At 37.6% G+C, this 22702-nt stretch overlaps 4 protein-coding genes across 4 annotated transcripts in view; 2 read left to right on the top strand and 2 right to left on the bottom strand.

Annotated features, from left to right (window-relative positions):
* Nucleotides 1-12004, bottom strand: part of LOC143722032 (actin-related protein 2/3 complex subunit 1A) — a 147311-nt gene extending 135307 nt beyond the window's left edge. The window contains exon 1 of the mRNA XM_077213086.1: nt 11994-12004. The gene's annotated coding sequence lies outside the window, so the exon portion shown is untranslated. The remainder of the gene's footprint in view (nt 1-11993) is intronic.
* scpep1 (serine carboxypeptidase 1) lies at nt 38-5142 on the bottom strand. The gene is made up of 13 exons (XM_077213079.1): nt 4930-5142; nt 3827-3966; nt 3558-3647; nt 3189-3344; nt 3031-3105; nt 2776-2848; nt 2531-2568; nt 2024-2152; nt 1795-1888; nt 1595-1708; nt 1371-1508; nt 458-621; nt 38-283 (listed from the first exon to the last, which is right to left on the bottom strand). The coding sequence occupies exons 1-13, from the start codon at nt 4988-4990 to the stop codon at nt 221-223; spliced, it is 1335 nt and encodes a 444-aa protein (XP_077069194.1). The 5' UTR covers nt 4991-5142; the 3' UTR covers nt 38-220.
* On the top strand, nt 5195-8719 carry coil (coilin p80). The gene is made up of 7 exons (XM_077213058.1): nt 5195-5513; nt 5607-6624; nt 7331-7420; nt 7607-7654; nt 7728-7797; nt 7937-8025; nt 8502-8719. Exons 1-7 carry the CDS (start codon nt 5263-5265, stop codon nt 8559-8561), a joined length of 1626 nt encoding a protein of 541 aa, XP_077069173.1. The 5' UTR covers nt 5195-5262; the 3' UTR covers nt 8562-8719.
* The window catches only part of rab11fip4a (RAB11 family interacting protein 4 (class II) a), a 50730-nt gene continuing 38274 nt past the window's right edge, over nt 10247-22702 (top strand). The window contains exons 1-3 of the mRNA XM_077213054.1: nt 10247-10564; nt 18336-18423; nt 22472-22557. Coding sequence (XP_077069169.1) covers nt 10412-10564; nt 18336-18423; nt 22472-22557 — 327 coding nt within the window. The 5' untranslated portion in view covers nt 10247-10411. The remainder of the gene's footprint in view (nt 10565-18335; nt 18424-22471; nt 22558-22702) is intronic.

The raw sequence follows: 22702 nt of genomic DNA, 5'->3' as shown, positions 1-22702 counted from the left end.
TTTCTTAGCGTATGTAGATTTCAGAGTTAAAACGGTATAAAAATGATGACTTTATTGTTTGCACGGATTCAAATTTACAAATTTTACAAGATTGTGGGCATTGTAAAATGATTACATTAAGATTTAAAAAAAAAAAAAAAAAAAAGTGTCAGATTTTGGTAAATAACTGTTGATTGTCTAAAAGTGGTTCACAAGCCAGTTTGTATCTGAATGAGATGCATCACTTCTGCTGAGTCACCATCTTCAACATCCGTAGAGCCATTGGCCCCTGGTCAGATGGGATCTGTGATGATATAATGGATAGAGATGTTCACATACACTCATCGAGACTAAAAATAAATACTGAGAAATGCATTTGAAATGCTGTTATTGCCATGCTAAACTTACCTGAATATGACTAAATTAAATATTACATGATTTTATAAACATTAAAATGACTTTGACAAAAAAAGTGTACCATATGTCCAGCTTTGAGGATCCAGTAAAAGGCAAAGTTCTTATAAGTCTTGTAGAAAGCCCCAGTCTGGCTCTCAGTTTGCGGGTCGTCCAGTGCCGTCCATTTCATCTTGTTGAAGTATTGGAGTCCATCCCATTTCAGCTGTTTCACCCACAACTCCTGACCTGCTCATAAATAAACAAATCAATTATCGCTGCAGTGCAGAAAATGTCTCCTGACGACAGCCAATCGTAATGGACTTCCTAAATATCAAACTTATGGGCAAAATGGATTACAAAAAGCTTACAGACACCAATTAACATCCACTACAGGGTGATCTGATCACAAGTGGTCAGTTGTGACCTGGTATTAAAAGGCATTGTGTTTGAGCACTTCTGTTCGGATGTCATGGATAGGACTGTCTCTGATTTCATGACTACATAAATCGGTTTTTGGTGACTATGTAGTATGTAATGGTCTTTGTCTATGTTACTTTAAGACCCATGTTTGGGGTGAAATATATGCTGTGCCATTCTGTTCTGGTTTGTGCTTTACTTTAAACAAATTACAATTGTTAACCTGTCATGTGGATCATTTTCAACACACTATCGGTTACAAGTAGAGAGCCTTTATTTGTCCCAAACGAAAAATAAAGACTGTGACACACCAAGGTGACGAAAGCCGACTGTGTAATCGCCTCGTGTTGGCTGGGTCTGGGCCAGAAAGCTGATCTGCCACTAGCCCGACTAGAGGCGACATGTGGAACACGCCGATAAAACTAGCCCGATAGTTGCTCATCGATCATCGGCTTGGTGTGTCACACAACTGACATGCACAACTACCAGGTGTAAGTGCTCCAAGCGCTAGTCTAAATTCTGTTGTTCAAGAGTTGCCATTCTGAAATGTTTACTAATGGTTGACGTCCTGTCCTCACCCATTGTGTCCACGATGAGATCCAGCTGGCCATTGTAGATGGTGACATTGACACCTGCAGCCAGAAGTTGATCCACAATGTTTACCACAGGCTTCATGAAATCTCCTGCCATGCTGACAAACACGGCATCAGCTTGTCCTGAAGAAACAGGTTTCACTTGTGAGAATCATAATGTTGTTTTTTTATTTACACAGACATTCCTCGGTAAATCTAAAGAATAATACCTCCCCATGTGACATTCTTTGGTATGACACCAAGCTTCTGTCTGATTGGCCCGTTCATCAAGTTAGAGAGGGACTGACGGTGCAAAGGGCGAATGTGGCGCCGCTTCAGTAAGGCTGTAAAAAAACAAGACAAAATGATGCCTAAAACATTTATGTAACGAACAGAAATTTTGAATAACAGTGCATGTTGAAGGTCTCACAGAGAAATCCATCCACGGCTTGATCTGAACTGGTCATCACCATCTCATCAGAGTCTTGAGTGAGGATGTTGTAGAAGTTCACACCATTTGTGTTCTGTAACAAAATAGTTTGAGAAACTGAATGAATCACATGATGTTCATTAATCCTATTTCTTTAATTAAACAATGAAACCACGACCTAAACCTCTTCCTAAGTTACAGTAAGATCTGTAGAGCACGTTCAACTCGCCTGCTCCACAACATTCTCTGTGATGGACCACAAGTCAGTGGCTTTTCGGTACTGGCCCTGGTTTACTGCGTCCTGCACCGCTTTTGCTGCTTTAGTCACCTCGTTCAGCCCATTGTCATCCAACAGAGACTATAGACCACAGCACAGACACACATCAGAAGCATTCAACTCTTTAATAGCAAGTAATGAACAGTGAATAGCTGCAAGGAAACATTTAATTTGGCCAAATCATCATATTAGAATCATTTCTGAAGGATCATGTAATATTTCACAATATTACTGTTTTTAAATTTTTTTTAAATATAAAATAAATGCAGCCTTGGTGAACATATGAGACTTCTTTCAGAAATATTTTTCTTCCTTTTTTTTATCTTACCAACTCTGAACTTTTAAATGGTAATGTATGCTTATGTCAGATCATTACTGTAGAAGTATGTTTTGATCATGCTAATGCAATCATGCTTAATCACAGTGAAGAGGAGACAGGAGTTGTGGTGAATTACTCACTGTGCTGTAAAGATAAGGACCCCATGTCATGACTGAATCTGCAGGAAAAACAAGCAATCGGAAGTGGTTTTTGGGGGGGTTTATAACCAGGTTTATGCAGTCATGTGTCAGGAATATATAATCATGATGAATCATGATGAATGTGCATGCATAATGACTAGTAAACGGAGATGTGATAACTTAATCAATAAAAAGACATATAGCTGTACACAACCAGACTGAAGCTTGACAAGCTTTTTACAAACCTATAGGAGAGATCCAGGAGTCTCCTAAAGCCACCCCAGCAAAGTTGCATTTGATTGAACCAGCTTGAACTGCCTAAAGAGAGAGGAAATTACCAGATTAAAATAAGTATTCTGAAGAGTTGCCAGATTTACTTTAGAGGAACCAATCTGACTTTTAGAGGAAATCACCGAAGCACATGACTTAAATAGTTTTATGTGCGTGTTGTACAAAATTGCCTCTCATGAAGCCTAAAGTGAGAACAAACATTTCAGTACCTTTGTGAGCTCGATGGAAATAGCTGCTGCCATTTTGCCTCCGTAAGACTCCGAAAATATGTAAAATGGAATACTCTGTTGGGGAGAAAAGTAAGCTACTATGACAAATGCGAAGAGTATATCAAATTCAGTCTGATAGGTATTTTTGTTTTGCTTACTTGAAACTCCGTCTTTAGAGAGAAAAAGCTCTTGAGGAGGACCATCATGTCTGATGCTACCATCGCAACGTCCTTGGTGAGGGCATCTTCAGTGTCTGTGTAACTGTATCCGGTGCCCACTGGGTTATCCACAAATAGCACACTGGCAGCACGCACCTGCAAAGACACACATTTTTGGATGGACAATAAATTATTCACAGATTACACAATAAGTTTTTTTTTTAAATTGTACATAATGCTTATATTAAAGCTATTTATACAGAAACACTGAATCAAAACATGCAACAAATATATTCCATACTTCCTGAAATAAACATCTTAATCAATATTGCAGATATTAGAGTCAAGACAATATATTAGTTTACCAACCCAAGAGGTTTCTCTCGGCTTCAGGTCTCTATCAAGAGGTCCAATTTCCTCAAAATTGCCAAAACCACAACCAGATCCCCCAGGACCTCCCTAAAATAAACAGGAGCATGAACGACCTTAGATGTACTTCAGAAAATGAAAATCAGCGTGGATAAACAGGAGAAGGTATAACAGCTATGTGAATTCTGATTGAAAAAAAGCTTCCACTGAGATATTCTCTAAATGGAGAGGATATATGACGGACCACACTGGTCAGAGGAGTGACTAACCTGAAGCCACATCACCAGAGGTAGTTCTTTATAACTGGCACTGGAGCTGTTGGCGTAGTACAACCACCAGAACATATGAGCTCCATCACGGACATCCACATATCCCCATGATTCTTTGGCTTGAACTGGAACACAACTACCTGTTTTTTGATGATAAGAACAACAAAAGTCACAATATTTATTATTCACGCTTGGAGTTCATGCAAAACTGTCTAACTGTAAATGAAGCAGAGATTTTCTTAAGAGACGTTTAATGGGCGACAGGAGGGAGGATAGGTGAAGAATTCAAAGATTCTGATTCTTTTAAACGATTCTGTTTCGGTTACATAGGCTATATTCTTTTTTTCTTTTCTTGCAAAACATACAGAGATCACATGTTTATGATATACAACTTTGTATACAATATACAAGCATAACACAACGGTAACAGTTTTTGTTTAATTTCGATCAATATGGGATTCAATCATAGACTGTAAAAAAAGATTCGATTCAGTAACAGCTCCAATTTAATTATTTATTTTAAATTGAGAACTAAGCTGTACAAACAATATAAAAAAATACAGAAAAAACATCTTACATGCAGTATTAAACTAGTTGCATGGTCTCGGTTTTAAATTTTTACATTTAGATATTGTTTCCATCCGTTTTAATGTCATTTAAATTGTTCAAACATAAATATTATTTCATTCCAGTTGAAGTTATGAATATAGTAACGAACAATTAAATTAATTAAACCAAATATCAATGCTCAACTAAAGAGTTTTTGATTCGATAAAAAGAACCGACTCACACGAGTCACTCGTTCTGACTGCAACACAACTGTAGTCACATGTTCGAAAACGGTTATAAGGGAAACGAATTTCTAGGAAAAACACTCGGTTTTGGAACAAGTGGAACTTGGTTCACAACCTTGGGTCGATTAACTGGATAGAGTTGAAACAACGGACACCATCTTTCGCTTTCTCTTTGTGTCTAAAGTTACAAAACATTTTAGTATATATATTCTCCTGCTGCAGTTGCACCCCCTAAGACCAAAAAGGGCGATTGCCTAAAAATATACAAGTTATCCCTAAAAATGTATACAGCACATACATATGTCATACCTTTGTGAAAGCTCAGAAAAAACAGCAGCACGACCAGCATGCCAATCCACGACCGTGCCATTGTTATTGGTCTCAAGCTCGCTCAAACAGGCTTCCACAGTGACCCACCGGCGGCTGTTAGTGCTCAAACCCAAACCTGTGAGCAGCAACGTGATGTACGGAACCGCATCATATGACTTCAGTCAGCTGACGTACAGGGAAATAAATAAACCCACACTATTCTCTTCCACACCAGTAGAGGCCAGCAGAGGGTGTGACAGCGCTACTGAAGCCCTCGTTTAAAACAGTGAGCGCTTCCATCGTCCTCATTGATTCTAACAATACTGCTCAGGCATGGCCACCTCCTGTCTCAATGCTGTCAGGGTTAGATTGTACTTTGATTATCCTCCACCCGCGACACCTGAGTGTCGGATGTGTTGGTTGCTGGTGGACTTGAACAAATGCCGAGTTATCGCAGATCTTTCTAGCATTATAAAGGAAAAGTTTGGCTACAGCCGTAAGAGTATTTTAGACTTGTTTATTGAGGATTGCTACCTGCCTTCCACAGAAAGTATTTATATAGTTCGTGACAATGACAGTATAAGGTAAGAATTATATAATAATGTGGTGGACGTTTTTGCGTGGTTAAATAACCTTTTAAATGTTGATAAGTGTTTATTCATCATCCCCATTGACAGGGTAAAGGTATTCAGTCCTGTTTATGTTAATGGTGCCGAGGCCTACAAGAACTCAGATGCACAAATCCCAAAGACCAAGAAAAGAGTAAGAGAGGATGAGATGCAGATATGTGAAGGTCTAAGTAAAAAAAAGAAGCATGAAATTGGTAATAGCAATGGCTCTACACCAGCAGAGGATGGCAAAAAGAAGAAAAAGAAGAAAAAAGAGGTGAAAGAATCGGCCACCCCTCAAAAGAACATTGCAAGCCCCTCCTCTTCGAAAAACAACAGAAAAAGCACCTCCGCTGTCGCCATCAGTGACAAAACAACCCGTACCAAGAAGCATGAACCAACGTCAAATTCTTCCGATAGCAGTGAGGATGAATCTCACAAAAAGGCCCCTCCACCAAAACCTAAACCCAAGCAGAATGGTGCAACCAAAAAGCCCGCTGTGGCTGCGCGAAAAGAAAGCGCATCATCGGATTCATCATCTTCGGGTGCTGTTAATAAATCCAAAAGCAGCATCGCTGTACAGCCACTTCCTGTTACACCTAAACCATCTAGCACAAACTCAAAACTTCAACTGCAGACACCTCAGCGTAGAGAGAGCTCCACAGATTCTTCTTCCTCCTCCTCGTCACCCAGCCAAATCAAACCTGTAGCCAAGAAAACACAAGCAGCAAGTCAACCCTCCTCAACCACTCAAAATTCAGTTCAATCGGTGTCGTCTTCTGTGTCTAAAGAGCCCCAGGATAAGGCAGAGAGCTCAGACTCTGAAGCCAGTGAAATAGAGCTTGTGATTAAAAAACCAAACCTACAAGGAATGGGATTGAAAATTGCTGGTTTGAAACCCAGCGCTAGTGAGGAAAGAGGCCGAGGAAACGCAAGAGGTCAGGAGAGAGGCAGAGGTCGAGGTGCAAATCGAGGCAGTTGGAGAGGAGATTTTGGTAGGGCCAAGGGAACACCCTGGAAACAAGGCTCTCCTTTCGAGTGGCAGAAACAGAACGATTCTCTGACTAATGAAAGTTTTATTCTGCAGGTGAGATGAATTTAAAGATGTGATTTATTAAAAGAAGCTACTGTTATCTTAATTTAGCAAATTAACTAAAGGCTGCAAAATTCTACACTACACCACAACATCTAGGGTTTTCAAGTAGGGCTCTGTGGAAGAGATATATAGATCATATATGTCCGGTTTCACAGACAAGGCTCAAGTTAGTCCCAGACTAAAATGCATGTTTGAGCTGTTTTATCTGAAAGACACGTGCACTGGCATATCTTGAAATATGTCAGTGCCACTGTTTTGTCTCAAGATACACATCAGTAGTGTTGTTTTTTCTCAAGCACATTTATAAAAGCTGCTTAAATGTCCTAATTGAACTAATTCTGGCTTAATCTAAGCCCTGTCTGTGAAACCATGGCCCTAAATATAAAGTGTTACTCAGTTATCTTTACTGTGTTGTCTTTTTATGTAGGGGGTCCCTTGGTTGGCTAGTATCTTGAGTGTTTGGATCAGGGGTCCCTGGGTTAGGAAAGGTTGAATATTAAACATAAACATTTTCACAATTTCTGTCATACGTCCAGACCTGAACAACACTTTCAACTAATAGTTCTTTGTTTTTTATACAGTTCAAAATGTATTAATGAAATGTATTACCTATATATATATATATTGTTTATTTATTTACATTTTTATTTTTGAAAACTTGAATCACTAACCATACGGTGGATGTTTTGTGTTGTAGAATCCACCTGAACCAGCTCCCAAACGAGACTACGCTGCTTTACCCTTGCTGGCAGCTCCTCCTGCATTGGGTCAAAAAATCGCTTTTAAGGTGCAATGTGATTTGATGAATGATAATAGAAACACTTGAGGATTTTTTTTTTTAATCATCCTGATAATATTATATATGATTATTTATGCTCAGTTGTTAGTATAATACTGCCTAGTTTCAGTGAGTTGTCAGTTTTCCATGGAGATATACTTTGAATCTCATTGATTGTTCTCTCCTGTCTCATAGCTTTTGGAGCTGACTGAGAACTACACACCAGAGGTGTCTGACTATAAAGTAAGCCATTGTACACCTCTGTAATGTGAATTGTGTTGTGTGCACATTAAAAACAGTCTTTGCTTTTATTTAGGAAGGGAAGATTATTGCATTCAATCCTCAAACAAAAGTGATGGAGCTTGAACTGCTCTCTCAACCTCAAGGTATAACCAACACCTTTTTTAAATTATTGCCACTGTTTCAGTTATATAAAGCTGATACCTGAAGCTTGGCAGCAGCTTTATTACGTGCTTGATTGCACTCTTCCTTTTGTAGCACTAATTTATTTGATGTGCCTTTTAGCTCCAGTTGAACCTGGCAAGTTTGACCTGGTATATCAGAACCCTGATGGATCAGAGATAGTGGAGTATGCTGTCACACACGGATCACAGGTACTGAATGCTCTCTTAAACGGTACATTAGGTTCACACACCCACATCAAGTGGATTTTAGTATGGCTGGAACATTGAATTGACCAATCAGAATTCAGGGAAAAGTCTAACTTTGTTGGTGGGGAGATGTTTTAGATATCGGCAAGATAGTCTGTGGTAGTCATATAAAAAAGAAGCATGTAGCACGAAGAGCGACTAATTAGCGCCACAACTAATTATTTCTCAGCTCATGTCATATGGTGAATTCAGATTTTGGACTATAGTTACTACATTTGACAGTGCTAATGCGAGTGCTGTTTGGCAAAGCTTTAAACCCTCTTTTGTAGTTTGAATTGTAACCCCATCCCCCAATCCCACACAATTGTTGCTTTCTGATTATCCCTTTTAATTGTTGAAGTGAATAAGGGCAGTTCTTTGTACAAGTGCGTATGCTGTGGTAGGCTAAAACAAGCCTGTCTTTGATGTCTTTACTGCAGCTGACTGAGCGCTGGGATTCTCTTCTGGAGCCCCGGCTCATTGTGGAAAATGTCGGATGATGGTCAGAGAAAACATGCAGCCGGAGACATACCTATTTGGATAACATTCCTTATTTTAATGCTGTTTTGTGGAAACAGCTCATTCTCATGAAATTGTATTAAACTTTTATTTTTTATTCTCAATGTCAGTTAAATAAATACTTTTTTTTATTTTATTTTTTTATTGGCAGTGTCAGTTTATACAGTGAGTACAAATAGCCAACCTCTTGGCAAAGACTGTTTTTACTAACTACTGCGATGCTGAGTATTTTTTTATTTATTATTTTTTTTACAAATAGGTTACTACTTATGTTTTACATTTACTTATTTGTAAACTTTCTGTGAATAGCATCTTTCCTATTTGGACTTTTAAACAAGATTATGAATACAGAAGATAAACTAAGTCACCACACAAACCAACAACTAAAAAGCACACTTTTTTACTTTATCAAAGGATATGCATGGAAATTGTAACTATAGCAACAATAGAGCACATTAATGCCCATTTTATTGCAGAATGAATATGCTCATGATCTTGACTACACTGCTTTACCCTTGCTGGCAGCTCCCCTGCATTGGGTCAAAAATAGTGTTGAAGGTGCAATGTGATTTGATGAATGATAATAGAAATGTTTTTTTAAATTATCCTAATAATATAATATATGATTATTTATGCTCAGTTGCTAGTTGACCGAGAACTACACACCAGAGGTGTCTGATTATAAAGTGAGCTATTTTATACTTCTGAAATTTCAATTGTGTTGTGTGCTTAAACGGTTTTTGATGCTGTTGTTATTTAGGATGGAAAGATTGTTGCATTCAATCCTCAGCATACACTGACAGTATGTGTGTGTGTGTGTTTATAAATATTGAAGCATTTTGAGAGCATAGGGATACCATCCCAGTTATGTCATTCTCAGTGCTTCATAGGAGTGGGCGTTCCCTTCAAGCTCTTGGCGCAATTTGGTCGCCGTGCCTCTCTGATTGGTTAAAAAAAAAAAGCAAACAGTATACTGCCAATTAACAACATCAAAGATCACAATTGGTCTGACTTTAAAGGTTTATAAGTTACTGTTATAAAACAATTTCCTTCTGGAGAAAATGAATGTAGTTTTTACTTGCAGAACCCGGTCGTTGCACACTATAATATGCTGCATTTGTGTTTTCTCTCTGGAAGAATCATCCTTGGCCGGTAAAAGCAAACGTTTTTAAATACAGAGATAGCGTAATTCAGATTTAAAATTTTAAATAATATAAATAAAATCCTTTCAAATGGGCATATAAACATTATAACATGTTTAGTTGGAATAATAATAGAACAATCCGATTCTTGTTATGCCATTGTTGCAAGAACTAAATCCTTGGTCTCAAATTCTCTGTTTGGCCCATGCGAAAGCGGAGATCTGTTGAGTAATGAATAACAAAGATAGTATATAGCTTATAATAGCCTACATGAAAATAGTAAGAGTATTATGAACTGATATTCATTCAGCAGTGTTAACAAGAGTGAACAAGATCATCTACTACTGTATCTGTTTCGAAACAGCTTTGGATTCAGAACAGTCCAAAATGATGTAAAAGTGAATTCAATTGATTTAATCCAATCAGAGTTTCGTTGACATTTATGTCAACTGCGTGAACCAATTAAGGCGAGCCAAACACACCGCATCACAGGTGACGTCAGCAGGAGCTCGCGACCCCTCCGCACGCGCAGATGATGGTTTCTTCCAGCTGAACTGAAGTGATGCTGATCTGATGATGTCAGAGCGCTGAGTGAAGCTGAGCTCCGCGCGAGCTGAGATGATGGCGAGCGCGCACACAGGATCACAGTCTCTCTAATACAACGCGTTTAAAAGCGCATCATCATAACAATGGACGGCAATGTCTTCCCCGACCAAGAACAGCTGTTGGTATTCCTGAAAAAGCTTAAAGAAGTGTTCGACGTGTGCGACGAGGATGCAGACGGATATATTCGGGTTGAGCACTTCGTGGACCTCGGTCTACAGTTCGGCCAAGGAGATGAAGTAAGAACTGTCTTTACATAATCATTTACTCATTTTCTTGACTCAGGAATGTGTGTCATTTAATACTGCGGTGCACTTTTGTACCTTGCACCTTACAGTCTCTGGGAATATTTCAGTAAATCACTTTCACCGATCTTGTGCAAACAGGTCGGCTTATATTCTGTAATTGGTGCTGGACGTTTATGGTGCTGTAGTTTTATTTAGGCTACTGGCATTTTAATAATTGCACTTCCGCCAAGTAACCAAGACAACTGTCGTCTCACTCTCCTTCGTCCACTGTGATGTCATCTGCCATCACTTAGTCAACAGTTCATTTTGTTTTTGTAGATTTATCAGATAAAAAATATTCGAGGAACAAGGAATACATCACAATATTAATTCCACAATAGCCCAGTTTAATGACAAAATGCATTTAAATGTATAGTTGACTTGTTGTCCAGGACAAACAAAATATATGTCATGAAAGTAGTTTGCCCAAAAATGAAAATTATGTCATTATTTAGGTATCCACCTCATGTCGTTCTGTATGACACGCTTCTTTGAGACATAAAAGATGATATTAAATTATGTTGTTAATTAAAAAGTTTCCATTCCCTTCGACTTCCATTGTTTGGACAAAAATACAAAGGAAGGCAATGGGAACTAAAACTGTTTGGTTACCAACATTTATCAAAATATCTTTTGTGCTTAACAGAAGAAAGAAATTCATGACATGATGGTTTTCCCTATTTGTTGTACTGAAGACATTGTGATACTTGACATAATACAGGATACATTGAAAACTACATATTGCAATTCTTATTTATAATAAGCTACACATTTTTAGTTGGTGATCAAAATAACCATTCATTTCATTTTTAATGTCGATCATGATGTTATATACGTTCTGTTTGTAGAATCTCAAGCAAAGAGCAGTACTGGTTTTCTTAATTGTAGATCTTGACCTTGCATTTCTAGCTTCGGTGGGTCAGCTGTGCGCTTTTTATAAGACCTGCCAATAAATACTTTTGTCTAGAAATCTGTCTAATGGACAGGATGTCTCCTCGGAGTGACCAGTCAATATCCACCGGCCTGTGTGAGGATTGCTGCTGCTGCTGAATATCAGTTGAGCTGAGTTTGTGTATTTCAGTTGAAATTACTGTTTACACTCAATCACTTAGAAGACAGCTGTAGTGCTATGTTAACAAAATAGAGCAAGTGAACTTTTTTTTATTAATAAATTAAGTAGAAGTATTGAAATTGGCAAAATAATGATAACCTGATTGTCTTTCATGGATTTATTTAATGCTGTACTTTAAGCAACAAAGTGTGTGACATTGCGTTTCGTGGTGATCGTTTAGTTTATCGGTTAGCTGATCTGTCGGTTCAGCTTATCTGCAATAGCATGACCAAAACAAACAACATAATGGGAATCACAGGCTAATCCTCATTATCTTTTCTTATTTACCGAGACGCCTATTAGTTGGGCTACATTGTATTTGTCAGTTTAGTCACTCATCGTGCTTTGTTTTAAATGAATCGGACCTTACACTGGAGAATCTGGACCCTGAATGTGCTTTCTCTTGTCATTAGGCAAGTATGAAATAACAGGTATAAAACTCTTTTCCTTTACTGTCACCATGGCAATCATGTTTAACACTCTGATGATGCTGAAAAGGCCTTTCAGTAAATGCTGGGTGGTGTTTAAGATAAAGACATGCAGGTTGTTTTGGATCTGTAGGTTACATAACTTTACAAAAGATGGCTGGATTTATCGGGGACATCTTGTGATCGGCTTGAGATTGTAGTTTGAGTTTTGGTGCTCTTAGTTGACCGTAGCAGAAGTATTTTTTTTTTTACATGACAAATCAGTTTTTTTCTGTTCTGTGTGCTGCTCAACCATGTGCAACCATTCTTGGTTGGCACTTGCTGTTTTATTCAGCTGATTAAGATGTTTAATTGGCTTCCTTTACACATTCAATTGAATCCATAATGAATTGTGGTGCCTCAAGACTCGTTGTCATTTAAAATAAGTCTCTATGGTCTCAGTGGACAGCAGTAATGAAAACGGAATGAGCAACCTGCCTCGGTTTGCCTAAATCTTTTTCAGGAAATCTTGATGTTTTGCACTGCTTAATGTGCTTTTTTCATATATTGAACATGCTAACATTCAGTATTATCTAAAGGGTTTTTTAGAGATTCAGATTTATTATTTGTTTTTGTAATGATTCACTGTATCTTTAGGCTCTCTTATCCCAGTCATTTTGGATTATTAATGTGATCATTAAGCACTCAGATCATCTCATTTGATTTCAGAAATTACCCATGCCAGCCCAGACAGTATATATTTACAACACATTAGGTCATGCGACTGTATTGCTTGCTAAACATAGTGAGCAGTGGTGACAAATGGGTTGATTTGATCTGATTGATAGTGGGCACAAAGGGGAAGGACTCCGTAAGAGTCATCCTTCTAAACCTTCAGTCAGCGCCGTCCCACGTATGGGGCAGGGGATAGTGCAAGGCAACGGAAGCGGAGCCACCCCTCGGTCCGATAGCATTCTGGGTTGGTTGGGGTTCCATTCTGTTCCAGAGGGTGGAGGATCTCACCCTCGGCCCGTTTGCCGCGGGTTCCCTTAAGGAACGGCCCTGCCTTCATCACAGAATCGGAACAAACCAAAATACAAATCATAACTGCTGTACAGGACAAATTCGCAATGTCTCGAGGTATGTAATCACCTTTGAATGAGGTGTATTATAATGTGGAACTATGTAAATTGCATTATCTCAAATGATAGTTTAACATTTTGCAATTATGTTGTGTTTTCTTTATAATGTATTTAGATTTTCTGAAGTGTCTCAGCTGTAAGATATAACCCATTATTTATCGGATTTAATATATTGGCCAAATTTTCTTATCGGACCTATAACGAAAATAACATTAAACATTAACATATATCGACCGATACGACATACCCTTTATGCCTAATTTTTATTTTTTGTTGTATTTTTTGCTGTTATTTAAGTACACTACTGATACACACCTAATCTAGTGTACACCAGAAATGGATTAATAATTATAATAATAATATAATGATGATGGATTATAGGTACTGAAAATTGGCATTCATTTTTCAGCATCATTACTCCATCATATTACTCCAGTCTTCAGTGTCACATGATCCTTCAGAAATCATTCTGATATGCTGATCTGGTGTTGAATACATATTTATTATTATTATCAATGTTGAAAAAAGTTCTACTGCTTAATATTTTTGTGGAAACTGTGATGCATCTTTTTTTCAAGAATCTTTGATGAATAGAAAGATCAGAAGAACAGCATGTATTTGAAATCTTTTAGTCTTTTGTAACAAAAATGTCTTTACTGTTAATAAAAAAAAATCTGAATAAAGTATTAATTTCTTTAAATAAAACTTTTAATGAGCCCACACTTTTAAACTGTATTGTAAAGTAAACTGTTATCATATTCGTATGTTATTATAATTATTATTATTTTTTTATTTTTTTTACATATAACTCTGCTACTTTTCATTTATTTTCCCCTTTCTATATTTAACTGGATTCTATTATAGCAAAATAAAATTGAATAATAATAAAAAAAAGAATCCTGTAATAAGTGCAGCACTCAAAATGGCTGTAAAGTAGTGCTTGTCATTAATCTGAAGCAAATGTGTTTGTGCCATGTTGTACCATTTGCTGTGATACAGTTCAGTGCTTTGTGCAGAAGGAAGTGATGTAACAGCGTGAGTGTTAGTGTGAGGTACAGTCACAGATGACTGGTCTCTCTACATGGATTCTGAGTCACAGTTGTGAGGAACAGTCATGATAGCAGCTTGAATGTTTGTGATGACCGTCTCGAAATCCTGGCAGGTCTTCTCACCAATCCATCCTCCATTTCTCTTCTTTAATCTGTTAGTTGCATTCAGTCTTAAACCATTTCAAATGTTATCATCCCTTCTTCCATTTTCCTTTCCTGGCTATTATCTCATACACTTTCCATTTTCTCTGATGCCTTTTTCACGTCAGCTTTTTCTTCCTCCTCCATCTAGTCTTCACCTTCATTCCTTATTCCTCCCTCTCACCCCCCCCCAACAGTCCGTTTCCTGACGCTGTATGAGGATTGCAGTGATTGGTATGCATGAAGAACACGAGGACGTTTCAGTGCAGAACGTGTGGTGAACGCGTGTCTCTGCTCTTCTTCCCCTCTCACAGGCTGCACTGTAGTGGCCTTGAAGAGCGCTAACACTGAGCCCTTGACACAACACTCATTAACAGCACTACTTCACAGGGACCCTGATAGATCACACAGTGACAAGATGTGAGGGTCAACAGCATCTGACTGAGCTTTAATTTAATCGTTCATTGATGCTGTATGACTTCTCATGACTAAGATGTAACAGAATGCAGAATTGAAAACAAGAATGGTGCTTAACTCATCACATATGACTGTGAGGATGAAGATAGTGAGTGCTCAGTGAGTTTAAAGAAACATATTGTTGGTAATAAATCTGCAGCTAATCTGGACATGGAGTGAATTTTTTGTTTTTGCTGATGTAGCCAGTTTTAGTGATGAAAACTGAAAAGACCCAAATAAAAAGAAAAGCTCCAAAGAACATCTTTTAAAGGGATAGTTCACCCAAAAATCTGTTACTCACCCTCATGAGTATCCTGTCATTCCAAACCCATAAGACTTCAGTTCATCTTCAAAACACAAAATGAAGATGATTTAGATTTTTAATGAAATCTGAGAGATTTCCCTCTCATTCCCCTACGCTTTAAAAAAATCATAAAGGCATCTTAAATGTAATCCAAGTCTTTATATGTGAATAAAAGCCTACATGAAGTCTCTTCATCATACTGTATAAAGCGATCATGTTTCTTTAGAAGACTTGGATTAAACTGCTCAATTCATATGGAAGTGTTTAGGAAATGTTTTGAAGCGTGATTGTTTTGATGTAATGGACTTTTGATGGAGGGACAGAAAATATTATAAAGAAATATCTTCATTGTGTTTTGAAGATGAACAAAAATCTTATGGCTTTGCAACAATATGAGGGTGAGTGATGACAGCATTTTCATTATTGTTAAAGCCCCCCTGTAGTCAATAATTTCATCCCTTAAAACTCTTCTTTGACCACCAAAATGACATATTAAACGTTTTTCCTTGAAAAAAATTCTTCATGCCTTAAAATAGCTTGAATGTAACTCTACACCCTTGCCTCATTTAGTATATGCTAAATGAATTAGCCCCGCCTCCCCTCACTTGCAGAAGCTCAGAGATCCACTCGTTGACGTGATTGGTTACAAGGTCAGAATCACCAGCGATTTCATCTTGCATTTTTGAGTTCACTGCAAAATACTCAGCAATGGTGTTGACTTATTAATTTGTACATGGTTTGTCTTAAAGCATATTAAAAACACCACATAGACATATAAACAACATTAAAAGCTTGATTTTTACCACAGGGGGACTTTAACTATCAATTTAAGAACAGGATTTGATGCATCTGCTGCACAAAACTCTTCCTGCATGTTGACTTAAACTGGGCCGGGTACAATCTGGAAGCATTTTAGCATCTTTGATTTAAATAATGGGGAGAAAAAAAAAGTTAGTTTGTCACATTTTTTGTTTATTCCATTTCTAATTCGGTAAAAAACATTATGCTTCCTTTTGGCTGATGGTGGACCCTGATAAAGGTGATGCATTCGGTCTGTTACGCAAGTAAACACCTCACCTGACCACCTCATTAAATGCAACTAATCGCTCTGCTGTTTCTCCACATCCATTGATATGCAGATATGCAACTTTACTTTGATTGTTTAACATACTGTATATGACTATTATGTACACTGTCGTTCAAAAGTTTGGAGTTATGATTTTTAAATTGCTTTTGAACAAGGCTGCAGTTACTTGATCACAAATACTGTAATGTTGTGAAAATATTATTGCTATTCAAAATAACTGTTTGCTATTTCTAACCTGTGATGTCAAAGCTGAATTTTTCAGCATCATTATTCCAGTCTTCAGTGTCACATGATCCTTCAGAAATCATTCTAATTTGCTGATTTGATGCTCAAGAAACATTTATTTTTATTGTTGATGGTAAAAACAGTTCTGCTGCTTAATATTTTTGTGGAAACCGTGATGCAGTTTTTCAGGATTCTTTGATGAATAGAAGGTTGAAAAAGAACAGCATTTATTTCAGAACAGAAATCTTTTGTAACATTATAAATTTCACTTTTTTTTCAATTGAATGCATCCTTGCTGAATTAATATATAAAAGTATACATTTCTTGCAAAAATAAAAAACACTTACTGACCCAAACTTTTGATTGGTAGTGTGAATATGAATTGCATTTTTTCTGTAGGCTTCTCGGAATTACTTTCTCTCTCTGTCTGTGCTAAAGTAGAGGAATTTGGGGCAAGTGATTTATTTAGCTCATGTGTGCTCCTCTGTGTGCATGCATCATTACACAGATGCATCACATCGCCTGCTTTAATGGCCACTGTGTTTCATCTCTCTGTTAGAGCTATTGCACTAAACACCTCTTTTTTCGTGGCAGCGTGGTGAATCATCCTTGCAGGTTATAAGGCGAGAGATTCAAGACTGAGAGGTTGTCAAGAACACTTCTCCTATTGGAGGTGAATATATTTAGAAAGGAGTGACGTTGTCAAGGAGCTGTGTGTGAGGTGTGAAACACAGTTACGATGATTTCTGTGTTACCATGGAACATCTTCTCATAAACTCGAACAAGTCTGGCAGCCCTTAAGGGCAACTTTCCCATAGGAATGAAAAATGACTAATGAGATCTTCTTAATATCTCCCTCACCATGCAACCAAGGTAGCTGGCATGAATAAACAAACAAACCTTAATCTATCAGTTTCTTATAGATGTGAGAATGAAGACATTTGCTAGAGGCAAAGGACCTTTCAATCTCATCTATAGGAGCTTTCGCACCAGAGGAACCTTTTCATAGTTCCTAGAACTATTGACAGAAGCACCCGGATTTTGGCGTGTCCGCACCGCAGGAACTAGGAACTATTTTAGTTCTAGGAACTCTTTTGAGGGAACTAATTTAGCTCCTACTTCAGAGAAGGGTCTAAACCAGCACTATAGGAACTATCCATGACGATAGGAACACCAGCACCTGCCGTTTTAAAAAGGCTGTGTAAACACACAGATTAGCACCTTATATCACTGTGAACTTGCTATGAACATTTCTCATCAAATTCTTCCAAGACCAAATTATCTGAGCTATGCTTTTCACATTTCAAATTTGATAGCTTTAAACAGACTGTATGTTAACAATGGTCTGTGTGTCATCTTTAGGGAATGTTGGACAAGAACATTTGAGACTTAAATATAACTGAGAACTCTTAAGTCTTCTAAGCCACGAAAAAGCAACCGCTGAGCAATACAGAAAAACATGGTTTATAGGATACAGCTACGCTTGACCAAGGTGTTTGAAGGCAAATCGTCTATGAGTTGAGTAAGCGAGTCGTGACACGTGTCAGCAGAATGTCAGGATCAGTCTATTTCTCTTGGACAGCTGTCCATCACAAAGACTTGCTGACAGTGGGAGATGACACATCCTGACAGCAGCTGCTCTACTGCATCATCTGTGGGAGGTGAAGCTGACCACTGATAAAACACACTTCGTCACATTTATCTGTAGGAAGGTACCATCCTGAACATGTGATCGCCCTCCTCGACTTTGTGCTTACCGTTCTCACGACTATCCTCTTTTTTTTTTCTTTCTTTTTTTCAGGTTAAGAAGTTTGCCAAGTATCTGGATCCCAATGCTCATGGCAGAATTAACTTCAAAGATTTCTGTCATGGAGTATTTGCAATCAAAGGTAAGAGGACAGTTCCCCTCGAGCAGTATTTCATGCCCATGTATACCGTTGATGAATCTGTTCAAAGAGGTTCTAAAAACATCAGATCATGAAATCATGAGCTACACTGCAAAATAATCTTCTTATTCATTCTCGTCTTCCAGTAAAAATATCAAAACATCCTCAAACCTAGATACATTTACTTACAGAAGAAAAACGGTGTAAAATAAGAATACTTTACTCTTTTTCTTTTTTTGAGAATCGAGAATTAATTTGATTGTTTTTACCATGAGGAAATTGTTGGGGGGGGGGGGGGGGGGTCATTTGATGATGAAAAGTTAATAATTAATTAAATCATCAAAAAATTGAAACATTAAAACAAATAAATTAAATATAAATAATAAATTAAATCCATTTTAAAATACAAAACAATCAAATACTATAAAAAACCCACACACAATCAAAATAACACTCTAAAAATAATTAAATCATTTATTTGTTTACCTGCATGTTATGGGACCATTAACCAACATCAGAGAAATGTGAACATGCAAATGTGTTGTTCAATTATTGAAATATGAACTTAAAATCTAAGGCAGTACTTTAAATTAATATTTTAGGTAAAAGGAGATCAGCCATTAAAAAAGTTTTGGAATCCCTGCTTCACCCCAATGAAAAATATTTAATAATTAAATAATGCAATAGAAATTAAATAATGTATGTAAATGTATCTTATTTTAAAGTTATTTTTATTGGAAAACAAGATTAAAATACTGATTATAAAAATTATTTTAATACATACTATAGCTTCCTTTTAGCCCTAAATGTTCATACTGTGGCATCAAATAAAGACCACATCTCTTATATTCTGTCACACACAGGTTTTAATTTCTGCACAAAGTGTGCCAAACAGAAACAGTTTCCAGAGATTAAGACTGAGTGCTAGACAGCGTGTTTATTTAGACAGAGACTGCCTGTGCTATACCTCTGTATTAAAAAGACAAAGTTGTGCATCGTTCAAGAAATAAATGCAATTTTATCTCCAGACTAGTATTATCACTTCATTTTATTGAACAATTCATCTGAAGAATCCAGAGATCGATAAAGGTGCACTTCAGCTCTGTCTTTTTAGCATTCCCTTCTATGTGTAGAATTGCAAGGAATAATGAATAGCCTGAGTGAGCACAACCTGATTAGAGATCTCTGCTTCAACGCTGAACACTCTTGATCTGCCTAATTGAAAATAACCACATTTGAACAGCAAATTTACGAGCATCTCTGGGTGTGCCTTTAATTAAGGTTTATCAGATTGAAATATTTCCCCATATAATGACAGCATAGTAATTCACTTACTAGCGCGGGTTGTGCTTCTCAGTTAAAAGAAGGGGGGACTTTATTCCTGATTATAGTGTCAAGCATCGCCATGGGATATTTTTTAGGGTTACACAGACACAGTCTGTTACTGTGTAATCATGGTTCAGCAGTCTAATTTCTAAATATTATTTATAGCTGCTTTAGGACACTTATTGTCTTGTCTAGATGGGCGCACTCGCTTTCCCCTGTTTTACTGTCATTAAGAGCACAGTAAACAGGGTTACATTTGTCAGGCAGGGACACTGGCGCTGTTTGGCAGACTTATGAAGCCCAGATCTGCCAGCTGAATAGGCAGGCCACAGGCAGGCACCTGGACCCGGGTACAACGTCTCTCTGTCAGCGCTCTGTGGAAGTGACTGAAGAGGTAGAAGTAAGCAGGCCAAATGGGCTCCAGGCCGAAAGACTTTGTCCCAGAGTGTTTAATGAGCCCCAGTGGTCTTCCCACTCACTCTTTCCATAATGAATCCCCCAAACCCTGATCCCCAGCACGCACACCAAGTCTACAAAGCCAAAGCCTATGTTTGTTCTTTTGAGGTCCCATAGGATACTCTGCTGTTCTGTTTGGTGTACTTAAAAGATGCAGGATTGTACCACTGCTTTACCATTGGTCTGTTTTTGGCATCTGCTAAAACTGACCTATTGTGTACAGCTTTATATATTTATGTATTGCCCACAACATGTTCCCATTTGGGACATTCCCGGAGCCAAATCGAACTGTGGCCCACTTGAGATGTTAGACAGAGCTCCAAATCTTCACTGCACTTCCTGTTATGTGACTATAAATGGAGTCAAGCCCTTGGCTGCCCTACGCTGTGGCTCTGAGTACGTTATTTATTCATGGCATTTTACTTAGCCTGTTGTATTTCTGCTGATGGGCTTGTCTGTTTGTGTGTGTGAGCAACAATATAGCCTTATATTTAAGAGAACAATTCCCCTTTCCAACATAATATCTAATGTTGAACTTCAAGTTTTTATCAAAATGAGGATCTTGACATTTTTCTTGTAAGTGGAGCAAAGGAGGCCTAAATTTTACAGTGTGTATAGTTCAATAATTCAAGCATGGGTTGAGAGAAGATGTCGTCAAATAAGGATCTGAAATTTAAAGTAGCAGAAGCTGATTTGTACGGACTGTACAATGGCCGCAGTGTCTAGTAAATCAGTAAGTCCCCATTTCTTGAATTAGTCAATGTACATCTGAGATTCTCTAATGAAAAATATAATAAATATAAGGAAATCCTTCTAAACTATGTATTTGTTGTGGTGATGCAAACTCAATCAATAGCTTCATTTTGTTCTTTCATAAAGAACATTCGGAATTAGAATTAAAGTGATAGTCCAATCAAAAATCATTTACTCACCCTCATGTCATTCCAAACTTGTATGACTTTCCTTCTTTTATGGAACGTTAAAAGATATTTTGAAGAATTTTGATAACAAGACAGTTTTTAATCCCATTCGCTTCAAAAATTATCGGAACTAAACTGTTTTGTTACCAACATTCTTCAAAATATCTTCTTTTTCGTGTTCTCCAGCAAAAAAAGAAATGCAGACAGGATAGGAACGACATAGCGGTGAGTAATTGATGAAAGAATTTTCCTAATTGGGTGAACTATCCCTTTAAATGAGGTAGATCTTACAGGAACGTATAGCATATCAGTGCAGAGAAAGATTCGGGAATTGTGCCACAAATTGATACAACTTTTTTTACACAGTGCTCTAGAGTACTATATTCTGATAGCATTCAGGGGTCAGATAATTCATAATTTTAGTTGTCAACTATGGCACTTTTGCACTGTTGCCGCAGTTTTTTTTTTTTCTAGCCCGCAGGTTGAAGTGACCCCCCCCGAAACACGATTGCTACAGGGTTTTGGGCTACTTTTATGTTTCACACAGACTTGCATTTTAATGGAACTAGTGCCATCTTTTGTTTCACTTATCGATTGGTTTTGAAAATCAAATTGATTCATTGTTGTAGTGTTCATCTTGTTGATAGGTCTATTGAATATTTTTTCTAATATCATATCATCATATCATATTTTTTATTTATTTGCTGAGTAGCCATGGATTGAGTGATATGTAGGTTGCGTTTGAAAGCTTAAAAAATGCTGTCTTCATAGGACGCATTCCAAGCTGGGAAGACATCAACGCACGTCCAATACCAATGTTAGTTTCACTTTCTTGTCTCCCGAGATACCTTCATCTGGTGGATTCTTGAAGGCAGCATATACGAATCTTTCACTGCCTTTGATATCCCACAATCCCGTGCATTCCATTCTGTGGCAGTTATGTTAAAAAAGAAAGATGGCATCTGAAATGTGCGATTGGTGGTGCAGTTTATGTGTAAATGTACGTTTTCCACTTTTTATGTCATTTCTTGTGAGAAATTAGTATTGTAGTAATTCATTTTTTTTTAGTTCTCACCAAAGCTCACGCTATTTCGCTGTAGATCATTTAACTGTTATGCTGCCTCAGAAGTCTGTCCGAAATCAGTTTTGTGAGGCACCTTTTTGCACCTGCAAAGTCATCGTCTAAAAGGAGAAGTGAGGCAACAAGTCAGCTGCCTAAGCTTTAGAACACAGCTGTAAAGTAGATTTATTTTGTGATAATGACCGACTGACTGCACATTATCTCTTACATATTTGTGCTTAATGAGACGTGTTTTCACAGGACTAATGTTTCTTTCCATGTGATTCAGGCTGTGAAGAGATTCTGAAAACTGCACTTGGGACCCCCAACATCGGAGCACAGTCATACCAGACGGACAATGGCTACTACTATCAGGTGGGCAGATTTCTGTGTTTGGCTACTTGATGTTTTTTTTCCCTTTCCCACATGACATGCCCAATTAGACTGTTGGACCCCCAAAAAACAAGACACTGGGTCTGATCAACTGAAAACTGCATATTTGTCATTGTCCACATACACC

Source organism: Siphateles boraxobius, unplaced genomic scaffold, assembly GCF_051911475.1.
Source record: "Siphateles boraxobius isolate OS27281-9 unplaced genomic scaffold, OSU_SipBor_1 66, whole genome shotgun sequence".
Classification (NCBI taxonomy): domain Eukaryota; kingdom Metazoa; phylum Chordata; class Actinopteri; order Cypriniformes; family Leuciscidae; genus Siphateles; species Siphateles boraxobius.
The sequence above is the reverse complement of the archived record's forward strand: the minus strand, read 5'-3'. Positions and strand labels throughout refer to the sequence as shown.

Coding starts and splice junctions, on each gene's coding strand:
- coil (XM_077213058.1), top strand. CDS start 5,263: ATGGCCACCTCCTGTCTCAATGCTGTCAGGGTTAGATTGTACTTTGAT. Junction 5,514..5,606: donor CGTGACAATGACAGTATAAG/GTAAGAATTATA, acceptor CCCCATTGACAG/GGTAAAGGTATTCAGTCCTG. Junction 7,421..7,606: donor GTCAAAAAATCGCTTTTAAG/GTGCAATGTGAT, acceptor CCTGTCTCATAG/CTTTTGGAGCTGACTGAGAA.
- scpep1 (XM_077213079.1), bottom strand. CDS start 4,990: ATGGCACGGTCGTGGATTGGCATGCTGGTCGTGCTGCTGTTTTTTCTG. Junction 3,106..3,188: donor CTCTAAAGACGGAGTTTCAA/GTAAGCAAAACA, acceptor TCTCCCCAACAG/AGTATTCCATTTTACATATT. Junction 2,569..2,775: donor CTCCTGGATCTCTCCTATAG/GTTTGTAAAAAG, acceptor TTTTTCCTGCAG/ATTCAGTCATGACATGGGGT.